General features: G+C 39.4%; 1 protein-coding gene across 2 annotated transcripts in view; it reads right to left on the bottom strand.

Moving 5' to 3' along the window:
- Positions 1 to 2,781: 2,781 nt before the first annotated feature.
- LOC124777111 (specificity protein transcription factor 3-like) overlaps positions 2,782 to 20,459 on the bottom strand; it is a 39,497-nt gene continuing 21,819 nt past the window's right edge. For both annotated transcript variants that reach the window (XM_047252396.1, XM_047252397.1), the window contains 2 exons: positions 10,954 to 11,082; positions 2,782 to 6,839 (listed from right to left, as the gene is read on the bottom strand). In XM_047252396.1, coding sequence (XP_047108352.1) covers positions 4,762 to 6,804 — 2,043 coding nt within the window. In that variant the 5' untranslated portion in view covers positions 6,805 to 6,839; positions 10,954 to 11,082 and the 3' untranslated portion in view covers positions 2,782 to 4,761. The remainder of the gene's footprint in view (positions 6,840 to 10,953; positions 11,083 to 20,459) is intronic.

Below are 20,459 nucleotides of genomic sequence, written 5' to 3'. Positions count from 1 at the left end.
ACTAAACTGAAACGGCAAATTATATTTCCATCTGTGAGGCATCTGGAAATCTATTCATGTGTGTGCAATGCCCCCACCTACCAAAACTCGCGCAGTCAAAAAAAACCTGACAAAAATTGAGATTAAACAAGTGCAAACAGGAGGAGGAGGAGGAGGAGGAGGATAACAGTTAATTATGTTCCCTAGGTCACAACAGAAAATCACAGAACACACACATTCTAGAAAGATTACTATCCTATTCTGGTTATGGGTGAGATTTCAATAGTAATTATCCATGTCACACCCACTACCACATCATTATATTTGATCTGAGCAGCGACTGTAAGGATAAAGGAAGCTCAATAATTATGTTTTTGTACTGTGCATTTCACATTAAGGTGTAGAGTGTGATACACAAGAAATGACTCAACTCAGTTTCACAGTATTTCAATTCAATTAGAATATAACATTTTTTTAGTATGTTACTTATGACCCTTACAAATGTATTTTCTGAAAAGAACAAGTGAACTTCTCTCTATGACAAGTGAACTGGCCTTAATTTGTGGATTATATAGCAGTAATGTCAATGATACACTGTCCATGAAATGTAAATATACATACCTACATATAAAATGAAGAGCAACGAATGAAATGACTGAGGTTATGTAATGTTCACGTAACTTTTATAGTAAAATCTCTCTGAAAATTATTCACGCTTTTAGTCAAAGAAACAGTTAATCAAAAGCCATTTTTTAAAGTTTAGTTAATCACAAGCCATTTTTTAAAGTTTTTAGACTCAAGCACAAACATACCAAGCTCAAACCCAACAGCAAAAACACCTCTTAGAAGCTGATAAAAGAATGCAAACAGTGTGATTTTCACAAGTTAATTAGCTCTTAGTGACATGTTGCCTTCAACATTGCAACATTCTGCAGGTTTCAAATCACTGTCGCATCTTTTCAAATCATTTTCAAACATGTTTGATGACACAAGAAATGGTGTTCAATAAATTACAAACTAGGGCTTAACACAGATTTATTTTCCTCGCTGGCTTTGTTTTTCAATAACACTGAGACAAATAATTTCAACTTTCTTTGCCTGATACCTTGGACATAAGTAATTTTACTTTGCATGATTACAATATTGCCTCCTGACATGCCACATATATTCCCTATCATGTAACAAAGAGTGATTGAGCTAGGGGGCTTCAGAACACACTTTTTTCCCCTCAGAATGGATAAAAGAATATTTGAACACTCAGAATTTGCATAGTATGAAGAAAAAAGTAAAGCTGTCATAGCACTTTACTAGCCATTGTTCTGTTGGAGATGGTATCCCATTGCCTTCCTTCAACCTCCAATCTGACGTATCCAACTGTAGGGGAGGAACTACAGTTTAATATAAACTCTGAACAACGATGCAACTAGGCAGTGTTCATTTTAATAGATATTGGAAGAGATGGGAGTAGTGGTAAGTGACAGATACGTCCTAGAACCAACTTAGGATCAAATTCGATACCTCTGGATCATCTGTCACTTTATCATTGAACCACACTGTATTGTGCAAAGCTGTTGAAAACCTTATGATGCTTTGGAGACTTTATGGATAAAAGATAAGTATCTACAGAGTTAAAAATGGATCTATACTTTACATCAGCCAAAACAGTTAAATGAAAACTGATATCTTTGGCAATAAAAAACAAAGATCCTGGATGTGTTCATTTTCTTGCAATCCATATCAAAGAACATTTTCCTCCAACTCAAAAAAATGTGGTACACAACTGATGCACACATGTAAATCAAATCCTCAACACTGCAGAATGAGATTGCAAAGAGGTGAAACAACAACAAATATATATTTGCTTAAACATGAAATTGTACAAAGAAAAACATGATATTTTAAGAGAAAGGACAAGAATTTTGGAAATGTAGATGAATGTGATCCTAGACAACAAGAACATGTTAAAATCTACTGGACAATATGAACAGTTTGAGATATTAAAACCATTTATCTCAGCTCTTGTGCTAAAAGATACACTTCTGGCTTCCAAACCAACATTTTATTAACTGCCAATAAAGTAGTAATAATTCAGATATCTTGAAGGCTATAATAAAGAAAAGATAAAGCTGTCCTGAAATCAAAGACTTGTTTGAATACCGCAATGCTTTCCTAGGCATAGTCCTGTTGAAGATTGTACACTCTGGGTTTCCTTTGATGTTTCAACCCATATACCCAGTGGTTTAAAGAAAGAACTGTCATTCAGCACAAACTATGAAGCATGAAGAAACTTTGACATTTTTTAACATTAGCAAATCACTGAAAGAGAAGCCAACAGACGAGCAGGATAAACTGATAGTATTGTAATTCTACCCTTCACCACATTTTGAAGTGGCCTGCTACAAATTGAGAGGTGGAGATTTAGATAACGATGTCAGCCTTGCCCCCCCCCCCCCCCTCCCCTGCTCCTCTCTCTCTCTCTCTCTCTCTCTCTCTCTCTCTCTCTCTCTCTCTCTCACACACACACACACACACACAGGGAGAAAACTATTGACTTTTATTCAAAGTTTAAAGAAATCTATGGTATTAAAAGACTGGAAACAAAGAAATGTAATTACAACATAGCAATTGTGTGTAATCTTTTATGTGAAAATGACTAGCACAAAGAAACTGCCATGACAGCCTAATATGCATGGTCCATGATCTGTGCTAAAACAATGCACTGCCACTTCAAGCTTATGTAATGTACTATCCACCAAAATAAATTACATAGTGCAATGCTAACAAGGAAAAAACATTATCCAATAATTCAAAATACATCTATTTTGGTTTTAAACACAATTAGTAATGCAGTACAGTAATTGGTTTATTTTGAACAAAGGGTTACTTGATCTGATACAATGTGAAACTTAATACGCTGTGCTCTTTCAACTGGCTGAATCTCACTCTGTAACAACTCTCCTAGCCCTCAATTATATGTGTAAAAAACACCACTGATAAAGATTTGTGTATATATTTCAATAAAAATAATTTACAAAAGTGGAAACTATATAAGCATGTACAATTCATACTTGAAAATTATACACTCCATGTAGGCCACTATGTACAGGACATGCCTCAAAAATTCTATAAATAATATTTTTAGAACATTGGAGTACCTAGCCTTTCCCCGTAACACTAAAATGAAATCAGTAAGTTTCCATTGTATTTATATTTGAAATTTTTCAAGACAAAATAACAAGTAGTTCTGCAGTGATTTAAATAACATACAGGAATACACAAAGTAAAGAAACATAGACACACAGGTTAACATGAAGCTATGGGACATGCCAGACGATATATATAGTCAACAACAAGGTCCTCACATGTCTGATTTAAACAGATATTACTGAACACACATTGCTGTTTGTCAATCATTTATGTAAAGGATTTACCTTTTTGTCTGCTTCAGTGGGGTGACAGAAAGTAAAGAATTTTGAGACACAATCACTTTGCATCACAAACAGGTACAGTTTAAGATAATAGGTGCTGAGTGTGGTGTGTCTGTTGGCACAAAAGCTACTATTAACCATGATTCAAAATTAAAAGTAAAGTAAAAAGTGTCTGAGCAGTGTTATTTAATTTTTGCAAAATTTGCAAATAAAATATCAATAAATACTTTAAGTAGATGAAATAAGGAAAGAAACAGGATTTAGCTTTACAAAGAATCTTATGGAATGCAGTGTCATGAGGAGCAAACTCAATGACTTATTTAGAAGAAAACAGAGAGCAAATTTTCACTGTGAAGGATCCAAGGTAGCATAACGCATCGTAAAACACATAAATGTTATACTTCGTCTTTTTTGCAACAGTAGTAGTTTGCTTACAGACATCGGATTGATTTATATATCCCTGCCACCTGCCACTAAACTGTATTATCTGATGACTGAGACATATACTGTTCAATACCATACTTATGACTCTGTTTATTCAACAATATCAACATTCTACGTGGTATGGCATAAAACAAAACTTCTATGCATTAAGTGATCACACAAGATAAAGAAAATAAAGTATTAAAATGTACGACTAGGGTAGCAACTATGTATTCTGGACAGATCTTTGCTTTGGCAAATTCACTGTACAAGTATCTACCACTTAGATGTCTGTCGATTCCTGCCGTAGTACAATGAATGTACGAAGTAGGATTACACGGTGCTAAAAAATAAACACATTTTCACCAAATCCAATTTAATTCTTATATATATATATATATATATTATATATCTGTTTATTATTCTGGACTTGGCAGTTAACTATACACATCTGTGTTAACACTATCTGTAAAACAATGAAATATTCATAAAATAACAGGAAGTTACACTCCCTATCATAATATTCAAAAAGGGCTGTAAGCCCACTGTGATGTACAAAAAGATGTACTCCATAACATACCTGGTAATTACCATTTAGTTAGGATAATGTCCATATTCAACAATTATTTGCAGTAAGTTTTAATTTATAAATCATAGTGATCCCCCTCTCACACTGTTCGATCATTCTGAGCTCGGTATAAAATCATAAACCTGTACCACACACATAAAAGCTGTGTATATGATTTATCAAAAACAGTTCAACAGTAACTCTGCAGCACAAGTGATCACTATCCGTAAGCAACATATGCAAAAGTTAATAGAAGGTGCTAAATATTAGTATATACAGCTAAGAAAAGTACAATGGTCTCAGGAGTACTGTCCTCACCCAGCATATTCCCTTTAAGGCTAGAAAATTTGTGCTTCGATTTTTTCAGCGGTGATGCTGCAGCAGCATAGCACCTGTTTCTGCTGCAGTTGGTAAAACCACTGTTGCAACCATGGTAGCAGCAGGGGCATTGACTTGCTGAGCCTCATGGTCTGTTTGGTGCTGTTGGTGTTCCTGTTCTATCTGCTGAGGCTGTTGCTGTTGCTGTTGCTGCTGCTGCTGCTGCTGTTGTTGCTGTTGCTGCTGCTGCTGCAATGGTTGTTGCTGCTGTGGCTGTGCCTGCTGTTGCTGCTGCTGCTGCTGCTGTTGTTGTTGTTGTTGTTGCTGCTGCTGCTGCTGCTGCTGCTGCTGCTGGTGTTGCTGCTGCTGCTGCTGTTGCTGTAGCAGCTGCTGTTGGTTGTTAAGTTCCTCTTTCACGCGTTTTGTAAGATGGCTGCGTGCATGTTTTCGTAAGTGATCTTTTCTGTAGAAACCTTTACCACACTCTGGGCAAAGTTCTGTCTTTTCTCCTGAATGTATAACGAAATGAAGATTTAGATGCTCTTTACGTTTGAAGCCTTTAAGGCAAACAGAACAAACAAATGGACGATCTGGATTATGACCCAACTTGTGCCTCTCCAAATGTTCCTTCCGTTTTAAACCTGCACCACAAATATCGCAAATGAACCTCCGTTCTATCTTGTGCCCGACAAGATGCTGTTCTAACAGCTCTTTTTCGGGATATGCCATATGACACTCGGGGCAACAAAATAATGTCGTGCCGTCCAACGCAGTTGCAATGTGCACTTGACCTGGCCTGGGCCGCCGGGGTTTTGGAGGTTTTTTCTTATACTTTTTCTTTTTCTTTGTTTTTGTGTTTGTTGCAGGGGCAGATGGCTCCTCAACTGCTGCACCGTTCACTACTTCGACAATCTCGGGGTTTGAAAGGGGGGATGATTCGATGGCTGCTTCCCGTTTTATCGTTTCGGCAGAAAATTTCAAGAAGTGGTGCAAACTTAGTGGAAGTGTCGATGCTGGGATACGTGACAAGTAGTCTGCCACTGTTGAACCTGGGGTTGCAATACTCTGCCATGCAGCTGGCATGGCAGCAACTGTAGCATGCTGAGCCCCATTACCATTAAAATCATCCTGAGAATCTTTATCATTTTCCGATTTAACAATAGCCAGTTGCAAAGTTTCCTTGCCTGGTTCCCCCTGTATCTTTTCAATTTCCATTGTGGCTATACCGTCACGCAAAATTAATTCTTGTGGAAGATGTGCTACAACAGCTACTGGGAAGGCCTGCTGGTGCTCCTCTGGCTTATCATCTGTTGCAACAGCAATTGTGTGTGTTTGGATCTGCTGATGATGATGCTGTTGCTGTTCTTGAGGATGCTGCTGTGGCTGCTGATGTTGATGTTGCTGCTGTTGGTGATGCTGTTGTTGTTGTTGTTGCTGCTGCTGCTGCTGTTGTTGCTGTTGCTGTTGTTGCTGCTGCTGCTGTTGCTGCTGCTGCGACTGCTGCTGCTGTTCCTGTTGAGGTGTTTGTTGTTGCTGTTGCTGCTGCTGCAACGAAACCTGTGCTTGAGAGCTGTTATTGGAGGCATCTGATTCACTCTGTGGCTGAGCCGGTTGTGGTGTCACCTGAATGTGAGGATGCTGCACTTGCAACTGAACAATTTCACCACCTTGCTGTTGACCACATAATGTTAAAATCCCTTGTGAGAAAAGAGGAGATATATACTTGGGGCCCACATTACTAGCAGCACCATTAGCACCTAGCGTTGCGTTGGGGTTAACTACTTGAATGTGAACTGCTTGCTGTGGCTGTCCGGGTTCACCAGGCTTTCCAGCAATGCTGATAGGTAGGGTTATCAGTGCTTGCTGCGCCTGTGGATGCTGGCTGTTTATGGCACCTTGGGTTGTCAACGTAAAACCATTTGGATCAACAGGGCGCAAATAATGCACTGCACCATCACCACCACTAAAAACACCAAGAACTTGGCCACCAGCAGCAACATTGTGAGCAAGCTTTGCAGTGGCAACTTGATGAACAGTAGCCGTAGGAACTGATCCAGTGAATGGACTTCCAAATGGTGTGAAGTTCATTTTAGCTCTGTCAAAAAACTGTAAAATTACAGAACCTGCAAATAACATAATGCACAGGATTAGAACACAAAATATACAAGAATTTTACTATTTTCTACATAATTTTCCACTGATGATTTTTGTCCCCTCCCCCCCAAACACACACACACACACACACACACACACACACACACACACACACACAAAATTTGTTGTGGAGAAACAACGTATGCATTAAAAGTTTTTTCTGAATATGTAACAATTATTATTTACAAATGAAATTAGTTAAAAGTGATTGAAAAAAGTCTTGTTCACCACGGCATTTACAAGGTAACACTTCCTGTTCTTTCAAAAGTATTCTGTCCCAAACTAAACACGGAAATCTTAACAACAGTGCTCAAACCAATTAGGAGACCGATACAGATATCTGATACATTTTGGATGGAATGATACATAAATTAAGAGAAAGGCAACCCCTCACCTATAGGAGACTTGTATGTGGTGCATACACATGCCTAACAGAAAACAGTGTTCCCTAGCTTTTGAGCTCTGGTTCTCCTTCTAGTAGAAAGTACACACATTCTGACATACACCTATGGAGACGCCCAAACACACTATAAAGACACAATTCCCACCTATGTAGTTTGGAGGAACTTGTGCTGTCAGAGAATAACCAAATGGTGCATGTAATGAAGCAGCAGTTAAAGTAATTTGTGTTGTGGTGGGCAGCATGTTTGGCAACTGGATGGTCAAATATGGATTTGGTCACACTTTGGTGGTGGAAATTTATGCAAGGAAACAGTACCTGCAGAATAGCGCATATATGTGGCTGCTTCCACATATGGCCCAATTTTTTTGGGTTTGGCCTTGGTTTTTTGGTGGTCATTTGCACAATTAGACAGTAATTGCAACATAGCTGATATATAACATGGCACTTTCACATGTGGTACTGCCTTTTATAGGATAGCAAATTCCTGAGACTGGAATGTGGTAGGAGGTGATGGGTGGGTGTATGGGACAGGTCTTGCACCTGGGTCATCCACAAAGGAATGACTAATGATGTGCAGGACTGGAGTAGGGCTAGATAAGGATATTCTGTACATTGGGTGAGTGGCTGAGCACTACCTTGGGTGATGTGGTTACTATTTTGCCTGGGATATCCCTTAACTCAGAGAACGATGAGAGATAATCAAAGCCCTGGTGATGGTTGTACTTGAACTTTTCAACATCAGGGTGATACTGGATGATAACAGGAGTGATGGTTGGTGGCTGGTTAACATGTTTACTCATGAGAGAGGAGGATATGGCAGGGGAGATATGTTTATGGATGAGCAGGGTAAGACATTCCCTGTCAATAAAGGCTCTGGTCACATTATCAGTATATTTCAAAAACTCCTGCTTTTCACTGCAGATACATTCACAGGTGGTGAGGTCGTAAGGAAGAGTCTTTTTGACATGGAACAGTTGACAGCTGTCGAGATACTATTGATGGCTAGTGTGGTGTATATGAACAGACATCTTCATGGAGCCTTCTGAGAGGTTGAGATTGTCATCTAGGAAGGTAGCTCATTGAGTTGTCCTTGGCATGTGTCCATAACATGAAAATGACATCAATTAATCTGAGGCTGACAAGGGATTTTAAGTACTGAGTGGATATAAAGGATTTCTCCACACGGCCCATAAATAAGTTGGTGTAGGATGGTACCATGTGACTACTCATGGCAGCAACACAGATTTATTTATAGATTTGGCCTTCAAAAGTGAAATACTTGTGGGTCCACATCTGTTTTGCAAAGAGGATTTGGAAAGAGGTAAAGGCTCTGGTATAAGGAGGAAGCTGGGAAAGATAGTGTTCATGGTTGCAAGGTCCTTGGCACCCTCTTAGAACTCCTTTTGTCTTTTTGAGCAGCCACTGAGTCATCTGTCTTTCCCACTCTTGCCTTGTACTACTCTGTTACTCACTCCTTGCCCTGTGTGTCCTTCCCTAACCCCTCCTCACACCCATCAGCTCAGGCAACCGAGCTCAACAATTGATAATCAATAATTAAAGTCATCACAGCCACAATAATGTGCATTTGTGTGTCTTTGTGTGAATGTGTGTACTTCTTACTACATAAAGAGCCAGAGCTTGAAAGCCAGTGAACAGTTTTCTTTTACGTTTGTCTTTGTGTCAAACATCTGTCTGCTATAAGTGTCTGGTTGCCTTTCCCCTATTTTAAATAATGTTGAGATGAATGTTGTGAAGTGGTCAATTTAAGGGTACTCACTGCTTGGTATTGCTACAGGATCAGGAAAAGTCATCTCCACTCGCCTAGATGCATAACCCGACGTATCGACATATTAGTAGTGTGACATGCCCAAATCTCCAAAAGTATGGTAGAAGCTAGTCAGTTGCAGGCAGAGGTAGCAAATGACATTTGAGCTTCCAAAGTATAATTTCACAGGTGATCAGTGAGGAGCTTAGGTCATGGTCAAATAAAGGTCTAACATAACTTTAACTCTGTTGACTTCGATTTGGATAAAAGTCCAGTTGCCTGGAAATTAATTATTGCATTCACACAATGGGATATTGGCATATACAACATGAATATCAGCACCACAACTTCGATAAGCCAGTCCATTTACAGACTGATGTCTCTTGCTCAAGGTCATCACAGGAGGTAGCAGACTATTACTCAATTGTAGGAAACAGAACGCAGAATATCACAGAAAATGCTCATTTTTATTTTTGTGAAGCTAACTTCTATGCACATGGCTTCGGTGTGTATCCCATTAATTTCATATCATACCATCTTAGTACATAAAAGATGATGGACAGAGGAACATTTTGGGTAGGGATATACTGAATGAAGCCGTATTTTATTCTTTGAAAAGTCACAGTTAAGTACTGCTGGGTGAGGTGTGACACCAAGGTACTACTGAGCTGTGATGTATGCTGGCGGCATGGACCACCAGTCATAACTTTATTCGGACAGCTATGCCTGGCTCCAGAGAGACCACTTGATGGTTTGATGTTGTCAGGAGATGTCCTTCCAGTGCTATGGTCACAGCAATATCATTTCACCCCCGCTGGAAATGTCAGGGATTCACTTGCAAGACATACTGCAAGAACATCCCATAACTTTGTACAGTATCCACACTTGCCACACCCATACGGAGCATGAAATAACCCACACATTTTGCCTAACTTGCACCTTACAACATGCCAAATATTTCAAAGATTTACTAATTGGAGAATTCTGTTTTCTTGAGCAGCACTAAATACATAGATTTTAATAACCTGTAACTGGGTTAGGGATTGTCCCTGGTAAAGATTATGCAGGCAGGATAAAAACACCATCATATTGTCCTTTTGTGTCTTTTACAACTTGGTGAGAAGTCTGATCATGTATGAATAGAGGCTTGAATTAACTTTAAATTTGTTGTCTTTGATGTGACAGATGCCTCAAAATCTAAATCACAATGTTCTAAAATTGGCTGAGTGGTGTACATATACCAGAGCTCAAGACTGCTTTTCTGTAGGAGCAGCAAAAATCACTCAGGAAGTCAATGATAATCTAACTGAAGCAGGGTTGGTCATTTGTAATGGCCACATATACAATGTTATGGAACTGTAACAGTTCCTTCTCCATTTTATTGTTATTACACTACTCTACAATTTGTCAGTCACAGCTCCAAACATATGGACAAGATTTTATGTAGCCTCCAACAGTACATTCTATAACAGTATAAGTTATCCAAAAGTATATCCTTCTACGGATGTCTCCTAATAACTCCGATGAATGTCTATACATCTGCATTGCTACAAAGGCACTGCTTATATTCTAATGGCAAAAGCAAACTTCACTAAATATTATATGACAGTAAAATGTTTTATAAAAGTAAACTACACAAACACCTCAAACAACTGGTGCAACAAGAACGAAAAACAGAACTATAACAAGAGCTAAACAAGTACAGCTCGCTTTGAGCATTAATTAACCTACAATATGGCAATCAAGAAATGACTGAATGAATGGTTCTCTGAAAGGTATTTTTGCAGCTGGTGGGTATGAAATCTGAACAGGCTATTTTAGTTCTGGAATTAATAAATGAAAAGTGAAGATTGACGCAATTCAAGAAAGAATAATGTGAAAGTGCACAAAAAGTAACAATCAGAAATGTACATACAACAGATTCATTCACAGCACTTGTCAGGGACTACGGCTGGCAGCCTTGCAGTCTGGACAGCCTGAACGATCAGAATCTAATGCCCCAAAAGACATTCCGCTCCTTTGAAAAAGTTCTGTCGGTTAAGTCCTGCAAATGAGAAGTAATATGTATGAAAAACAAGGCACATAATGACATTCCAAAAGCAATTTCATGATGTATCAGAATGAAAACTAAAACCTAAAATAGTTCATAGCTAAGAAGACAACACTGTGGTTCCAGACATATTCATAAAAATCAGTCAGGGAACAAATAATTAAAAAACTGAAAATATGGCATAAAAAGGGCCTTAATAAGGTAACAAAGCTTCAGTTAGCAAAGTAATTCACCGAAAAAATTGCACCTGCAAAGGTCCCGCAATTTTCTGTCACAAGTTTGAACACAAAACTAATTTATGTGCAAAAAAATTCCCCAACACAATTTCATAACATACATGAAATGAACAGAAAAGCACTAAAATAATTAACAACAATAAACAGTAATTATTTGCCATTGCTAGCTGCAACAGGCAGAAGGTGTGCTTTGTTGGCGCTGCACATTTTTCTAGATTTTGACTGACAAGGGGAAGGCCTCAGACCCGGCCAACTGATTCGGCTCAAATTTGGCAGGTCGCTTTTGTGCAACCTGAAACCAAGGAATGTAAGATATTTTGGGTCAACACCCCCGCGGTTTTGAGAAAATCACCCCTAAAGGTTATGATAAGCAATCGACACAAAATTGGCGGAATCAATAGATAATTGTAAATAGAGAATTTTTCATCATCAGGTATGGGGTCCGAAAACGCATACTTTTCCAGAAATCGAGGTCAGAAATTTTTACAACTGCCGCTTCTGTACCCACATGGTAAACGCTTTTCACCGACAGTACCGATAGCTCAACGGCGAAGGTAACTGACTGGGAGTCGGAGATCCGTAGCGGATGTTGTTCTTTTCGTTTGTGTTTTTCCGTATCTCACTTGATAGGGATAGGAGGGTTAATAAGGTAAGTAAATCAATAAGGAATGATAAAAAAAGGTAAGCAAATAAATTTCTCAAACCTCTTGGGATAGTAAACAACTGAAATGTTACTCCAGGTCACTTTAGAATGGCTCTTCCAGTCACTGTTACGTGTCCTCACTTTTCTTCGAACAACTAGATGGATGGTACTTGTCACATAAACATTTGAAAAAAATATACTCACAGCACCAACAACATCTAATGAATGCAATCTTCCGACAGCTATACTGTTTCTCCCAAAGAGTTGGCGGAAAACAAACTTGGTTTACATTTAAAAATATGTCTTTTTCGGGAATTAATTTTGATGCGTACTACACATACGATATCATTACCTGAAAAATCGGGCTGAAAGTTGGTTATGAATTATGCTGTGAATAGTTATTGCATCCGTGCGGTTGTGCAATACCCGCTGGGTTTCCAGAAGCACACTGGAATTCTGAAGCCTGGAAAAAAAGTTTCTAACCTGGCGATAGAAATAAACATCACACGGCTGCCACAAAGGTGTGCAGTTTGGCGGTATTACTTTTATTGTGCACGTCGGCTGACCCTCGCCATGTATAAACATTGGGTCATATATTGTAGTATTAATTTGTCCTCCTCAGGAATCCAATATTAGACAACACTTGTTATCAGAAACGTATGGTTTTAAAACATTCTCAAGAAATGTTCTGTAAATAGCATTCTTCAGTTTCCCGGTTTTGGAGCAGGTAATGTAAACATTTTTCAACGACTCGGTTAAACAATTAACCTCTTCTATAACCCGAGGACCAAATGTAACATTCGTTTCTTGTAAACACAGGAAAACCTTAGGCAACACTTTTCCAGAGGCTGTGATGGCATATTGCGCCATGTACGAATGTGTTAGTTTGTTTTTAATATCAACTGCGACAAGAGTTCGTTTTTCTCCCTTATGTGATAACGTGCGTCGAATGTTCACCCGATACTCGCATCCTGTTTGATCGGCGTTGATCATGTAATCGCAATTAAAACCGGTCATAAGTGACGCCATTTGCGTGCTGAAAACAGTAGCCACTTTCTGTATATCTTCTATATTTTGTACCTCCTTATGAGAGACGTATTTAGTTGACGAATTTTATACTCCGATTTGAAATTTCTTGCCCAAGATAATGATGCAGCAAATGTAAAATCCTTGTTGGCCGTACATTGAAGAGCTGTACCTGCAGCCAACACCTGAAGTATTCCCGTTGTTACATTCTTGTTACGACAACGAGATTCGACAAATCGGTCCTATGTCCACTTATTTATCGCCTGGTATTTGTCGTATCTTGTCCCTCCTTTAACGATATCACTTTCCCACAATTTCAGGTCCTTCTTCCTTTTCAGGGGTGTTGTTGCTCCATTCTTTTGCAGTGTTCGTAAGTTCAAATTTGGATGATTCCTGGCTAGCACTACCGAATTTACTTTTACTTCAAGGGATATAGAGCCGTAGTTCGATCGTTTGGTAACCAGTTCGTAATACTCATCGGGAACAGATGAAGCTCATACTCCCTATGACATGGAGATTTCCAAATTGTTATGACCATTTTGCGATTCACTAGTCGGGATATCTTCCACTGAGTCACCTTCTGCTTCGTCTTCATGGTATAATACTTCAGCATCAACAAAAGTCATTTCGTTCGTCCGCTCCAAAAATCGCTTGACGATAGCCGTTCCTATCAGTCTGGAATGCCGAGCAACAGAACTGCCAGCTTCCGGTAGTGCATTGATAATGCATCTGTCTTGCATCACTTTTACAAACCAAAACACAGCGTCGGTAACTTCCCGCTTGCCATCGTCTGTGACAGGCTCCCAACTATATACTACAGCGCTAGTCGAAGGGTGTACATCCTCCATTATTCAGATTATGCACCTGAAGATATGACACAACAAACAATAACTAATTACTATGGCATAAACAGACGAGATAATTACTACAAACTACATACAGCACTCGTCATATGTTACAGAAGAACACTGTATTCATTCACAAAACGTATTTCGTTTGGCACATTAATGATGGAAAAATCACTACATGTATCCGCGAGGTTCGCGGCAGCCTAATGACGAAAAACAACTCTTTCCGATTGACTTCTATAAGGCTCGTGTTGGACACCTTCACTCTTCCAGGTTCACAACTATGATATAACCAGGACAACATAACTCTGGAGTTGTTTTCATGTGACAAGGCTTAAGAGTTTTATAATTTACTAACTCACGGCGTTTGGGAAATTAGTTTACCTACCTTATTACTATCTTTACTTATTGATTTACTTACCTCATTAACCCTCCTATCCCTATCAATTAGTTTCTCCGAGATTCGAACCCGGGTTTTCCGATTCCCAGCCAGTTATCGTGGTCGTTGCGCTATCGGCGCTGTCAGCGAAAAACGTTTACCATGTGGGCACAGAAGTGGCAGTTATAAAAGTTTCATTCCTCGATTTCCGGAAAAGTTTGCGTTTGCGGGCCCCATACCTGATGATGAAAAATACTCAATTTACAATTATCTACCGATCCCTCCAATTTTGAGTTGATTGCTCTTCATAACCTTTAGGAGTGATTTTCTCAAAATTGCGGGGGTATTGACCCAAAATATCTTAAGAGTCCTTCGTTTTAGGTTGTATACAAGCGACCTGCCAAATTTGAGCCGAATCGGTTGGTCGTGTCTGAGGCCTTCCCCTTGTGAGATAAATTCAAGCTGCAGTGTTCTACTTTGACATGCCAGAGTACAAATTGTCACAGAAACACTAAATAAAACATCTGTGCAATTCGCAGATTTATTTATATGTAAAAGCAGACAATGTAATTTTCCTTTGTATGAGAATGCGAGTGCAAGATTCATGAGCAGATTTGAAATTATATATTCGCATATTTTACTGATTGCAGCGAAACCCATTTGTACTGTTAATATAATGTAAAATTTTGAACATTCGGTGAGTGTTGTGATAAACTCCTACTGTTATTGTCAATTTTAGGCTTAAACTTATTTATACTCTTTTAAAATTTTTGGTAAGGGTAGGGCTAGCTTCATTCAAAACAATCGTTCTCTAATTTCATTGTATAATTACAGGTGAAACAGGTTATTTCTGAGACTTTCTGATGCTTACAAAACTTTATAATCATAAGTCACTAGTACGAGTATTTTTACATAACTTACTTCATGGCAATTCAGCATTGTGATTCACAATTACTGTCAAAGAACAGATCACTCCAAATTTCATTGTATATCAACACAAATAAACACACATTTTTCAGAACTTTCGGAGGTTACCGTTGTTCTGTACATAATCTAATATGTAATAAATCAGCATATATGATTTTGTTACTGTAGCAGATATTATAATAAATGTATTGTGTTACATCTAGTTTTCCCTTAAACAGGAGATATTCTATACATTTATTATAAATCATCTCTATTTTCAAGTTTGCTAATAACTATAACAAACCTCAAAAAGTTTTAGGAAATTAGTAATTTTTACCAAAGGTTTTTCTGTTGCCTTAATAGAAATCTTGTTTTGGGTATTTTCTTCAATTCTTATAGGGAATTACTAAGTTCTTAGCTCAACAGCATAAAAGATAATTAGCAGGCTTAGCTCAAAGTTATTTGCTCGCAGTCCTGTAATACACTGCACTAGCCAAAATGCAGCCCCAATATGAATGCTTTCTCGAATACAGGATGAGTCAGTTGATGATTATAAGCAGCTGTAAATCATCCTGTCTACTGTTGAACGATTGGAAGGTGCTGCGAATTGATGTGCTGGCAGAGCTCCAGGGAGCCATGTACCTGTGGTGCTGGTATCAAAGGTACCTCGAGTACTATGCTCTCCTGTGGATACTATCTCCTCTGCAGAAAGTACAGGATCTGCCATTACTCACCCACTTGACTGCGAGTGGTGTTTCAGTGGTAGATCTAGGCATCCTGCACAGCATGGATGGGTACTAGGGAGGACTCAGGATGTTATACTGATCCCCCTAACCAAAAAGTTTGAGGTGCTGTCTTTCACTGAAACTGAGCCAGTGGGACTCACTTCACCTGTTTTGGGGAAACGTGTTTTGTCTGGTGTCGAGAGGAGGCAAACGCAAAAGGGTAGGGTTTATTAATTGTTGGCAGTTCAAACATATAGCAGCAAGGGACAGGAAAGAATACTAGATGCACTCAGTATGTATGCCTGGGGACCTCATTCAAAATGTTGAAAAGGCTATTCCGGCAGCCATGATGGAACGGGGTGCAAGCAACTGCAGATTTTGGCGGACGCTGGAACAAATGATGGTGTTGTTTGGGCTCTGAGGTCATACTTGGATTATTCCAGAGACTGGCAGAGAAGGTTGAGAAGCCCAGCCTTGTGCATGAAGTTTCAACGAAGCTCACAATTTACAGCATTGTCCCAAGAACTGATCGTGACCCCTTGGTTCTGAGCTGAGATGAAGGAATGAACCAGAGACTTCAAAAGTTCTTGACGAGCTACGTTGCAACTTCAACTTCATGGACTTGCACCATAGGGTTGAGAACCGTAGAGTACCACTAAATGGATCAGGTGTGCACTACATGTCACAGGTTGTTACCCAGGTAGCTGACTGTATGTGGAGTGCACACTGTTTTTTTTTTTTTTTTTTTTTTTGGCAACTCTCCATCCAATCCAGGTAATGAGATCTGTGGTGAAACCCAGAAGTATCAATGTAGGATCGAAGGAAATTCCACCCATAGGTGACAGTACTGAAATCCTGGTGGTTAACTGAAAAAGTATTTGCAACCCAGTGCCAAAGTTTGGAATGTTCCTGAAAAACAGTGAAGCTCACATAATACTTGGTATAGAAAGCTGGTTGAGACCTGAAATTGACAGCAGTGAGATTTTTGGAGAAAATTTAATCGTATACTGAAAGGATAGGATAATAGGAAATGGAGGTGGTGTATTTGTCACAGTAGACACAAAACTCAAATCCACTGAGACAGAAATTGAAGGTGCATATGAGATTGTTTGGGCGAGACTCAATATCAGGGGTGGGCGTAAAATGAAAATTGGACCCTTCTATTGTCCAACACCAGACTCGTCTCCTGATGTAACTGAAAACTTTAGAGAACACATGAGTTGGCTTGTGTGTTAAGTTTGTACTACCACCATCGGTGGAGATTAATCATTCAACAATCAATCGGGAAAATTACAGTTTTGTTAGTGTTGGGCATGACAAGACAGTCTGTGAAACATTATAAAACTACATAGATAAGATAGTTCGGAACCCCATAAGATAATTCAGAACCCCACTCACTCATGATGAAAATATATTACATCTAATGGTAACAAATAGACCTGACCTCTTTGAGGATGTCCACATCAAAACTGGTACCAATGGCCATGATGCAGTTGTGGCAACAATTATTACCAAAGTACAACTAAAACAAGCACAAAGATATAGATAAAAAAGCAGTAGTGTCATACCTCAATGAGGAACTTGAAACTTTCAGCACAGAACAGGAGCATATGAACGAACCACAGATTAAGTTTAAAGGAATAGTTGACCATTAACTGGATACATATGTATCCAGAACAGTTCATGGTATACTACCACTGTAAAGAAACTTCTATAGAAACAGAGACTACTGCATAATAGGTGTAAAAAAGGATAATCTATAGATACAGAGATGCTGAATGAAATGCGTTTGGCTGTGAAAAAGAGCAATGTGTGAAGCATTCAGTGACTACCATAACACAATACTGTCAAATGATCATTCACAAAACCCAATGAATTGTGGTCATATTTAAAGGTTGTTAGTGACACCAAAGTCAGTGTCCAGTCACTCTTGAATGAGACAGGCACTGAAACTGAGATAGTAACTCAAAATCTGAAATTCTTAACTCTGTTTTCAAATGTTCTTTTACAAAGAAAAATCCAGCAGAATTGCCATATTTAATCCTTGTGCCACTGAAAAGATGAAGTATTAGTGTCATTGGTGTTGAGAAACAAATGAAATCATTAAAAAAGAACAAAGCTCGAGATCCCAACTGAATCCCTATCGGATTCTATACCGAATTTGTGGCTGAGTTAGTCCCTCTTCTAACTACACTACTGGCCATTAAAATTGCTACACCAAGAAGAAATGCAAATGATAAACAGGTATTTATTCGATAAACTTATTATACTAGAACTGACAAGTGATTACATTTTCACGCAATTTGGGTGCGTAGATCCTGAAAAATCAGTACCCAGAACAACCACCTCTGGCCGTAATAACGGCCTTGATACGCCTGGGCATTGAGTCAAACAGAGCTTGGATGGCGTGTACAGGTACAGGTGCCCATGCAGCTTCAACACGATACCACAGTTCATCAAGAGTAGTGATTGGCGTATTGTGATGAGCCAGTTGATCGGCCACCATTGACCAGACGTTTTCAATTGGTTAGAGATCTGGAGAATGTGCTGGCCAGTGCAGCAGTCGAACATTTTCTCTATCCAGAAAGGCCCGTACGGGACCTGCAACATGCGGTCGTGCATTATCCTGCTGAAATGTAGGGTTTCGCAGGAATCAAACGGAGGGTAGAGCACGGGTCGTAACACATCTGAAAGGTAACGTCCACTGTCACCACGATGTCACCAAACATGGATGCGACCATCATGATGCTGTAAAGAGAACCTGGATGCATCCGAAAAAATGACGTTTCGCCATTCGCGCACCCAGGTTTGTCGTTGAGTACACCATCGCAGGCGCTTCTGTCTGTGATGCAGCGTCAAGGGTAACCGCAGCCGTGGTCTCCGAGCTGTTAGTCGATGCTGCTGCAAACGTCGTCGAACTGTTCGTGCAGATGGTTGTTGCCTTGCAAACGTCCCCATCTGTTGCCTCAGGGATCGAGACGTGGCTGCACGATCCGTTAGAGCCATGCGGATAAGTGCCTGTCATCTCGACTGCTAGTGATACGAGGCCCTTGGGATCCACCACAGCGTTCCGTATTATCCTCCTGAATCCACCGATTCCATATTCTGTTAATAGTCATTGGATCTCGACCAACGCGAGCAGCAATGTCGCGATACGATAAACCGCAATCGCGATAGGCTACAATCCGACCTTTATCAAAGTCGGAAACGTGATGGTACGCATTTCTCCTCCTTTCACGAGGCATCACAACAACGTTTTACCAGGCAACGCCGGACAATTGCTGTTTGTGTATGAGAAATCGGTTGGAAACTTTCCTTATGTCAGCACGTTCTAGGTGTCGCAACCAGCGCCAACCTTGTGTGAATGCTCTGAAAAGCTAATCATTTGCAAATCACAGCATCTTCTTCCTGTCGGTTAAATTTCATGTCTGTAGCACGTCATCTTCGTGGTGTAACAATTTTAATGGCCAGTAGTGTATAATCTATCATAAACACACACAAAAAACATGTTCAGTAGTTGGCAGAGAGCAAAGTTCCTGCCAGTCTACAAGAAGGTAGTAGAAGTGATCCACAAAACTACTGCCCAGTATTAATGACGTCAATTTTTGTAGAGTCGTGGAACATATTCTGATCTCCTTCATGCTACCCAGCACAAATTCTGAAAACATCGACCATGTGAAACCCAACTCACACTTTTCAAGCATGACATACTGAAAGTTTTGGATCAAGGCAGTCTGACAGATGCAGTATTTCTTGATTTATGAAAAGCATTACCACATGTACACTTATTGTCTAAAGTATGATCATATGGGGTATCAAGTGGAATTTGTAACCGGAATGAGAACTCTGGTAGGGCAGATGCAGCATGTTATCTTGGGTGGATAATCGTCATCAGATGTAGAAGTAACTTTGGATGTGCCGCAGGGAAATGTGTCAGGACTATTGCTGTTCATGTTCTACATTAATGACCATGTGAACTTTATAAATAATATCCTCAGAGTTTCTGCAGATGATGCAGTTATCTGTAATGAAGTACTGTCTCAAAGATGCTGCATAAATATTCAGTCAGCTCTTGATAAGATTTCAAAGTGGTACTAAGACCGGCAACTCGATTTACATGTTCAGAAATGTGAAGTTGCATTGTAAATAGCCTTTCGCTCCCCGTACTTTACCCCTGCCACCTTGAGCATTTGAAAGAGAGTACTCCAGTCAACACTGTCAAAAGCTTTCTCTAAGTCTACAGAGCTAGAAACGTAGGTTTGCTTTTCCTTAATCTATCTTTTAAGATAAGTCGTAGGGTCAGTATTGCCTCAAGTGTTCCAACTTTTCTATGGAATCCAAACTGATCTTCCCCGACATCAGCTTCTGCCAGTTTTTCCATTCATCTATAAAGAATTCATGTTAGTATTTTGTAGTCATGACTTATTAAACTGATAGTCCGGTAATTTTCACACCTGTCAACAACTACTTTCTTTGAGATTGGAATTATTATATTCTTCGTGAAATCTGAAGGCATTTCACCTGTCTCATTCATCTTGCTCACTTGCTCACCAGATGGTAGAGTTTTGGTAGTTCTAATGGAATGTTGTCTACTCCCAGGGCTTTTTT

Source organism: Schistocerca piceifrons, chromosome 2, assembly GCF_021461385.2.
Source record: "Schistocerca piceifrons isolate TAMUIC-IGC-003096 chromosome 2, iqSchPice1.1, whole genome shotgun sequence".
In the NCBI taxonomy this organism is placed as follows: Eukaryota; Metazoa; Arthropoda; class Insecta; order Orthoptera; family Acrididae; genus Schistocerca; species Schistocerca piceifrons.
The sequence above is the reverse complement of the archived record's forward strand: the minus strand, read 5'-3'. Positions and strand labels throughout refer to the sequence as shown.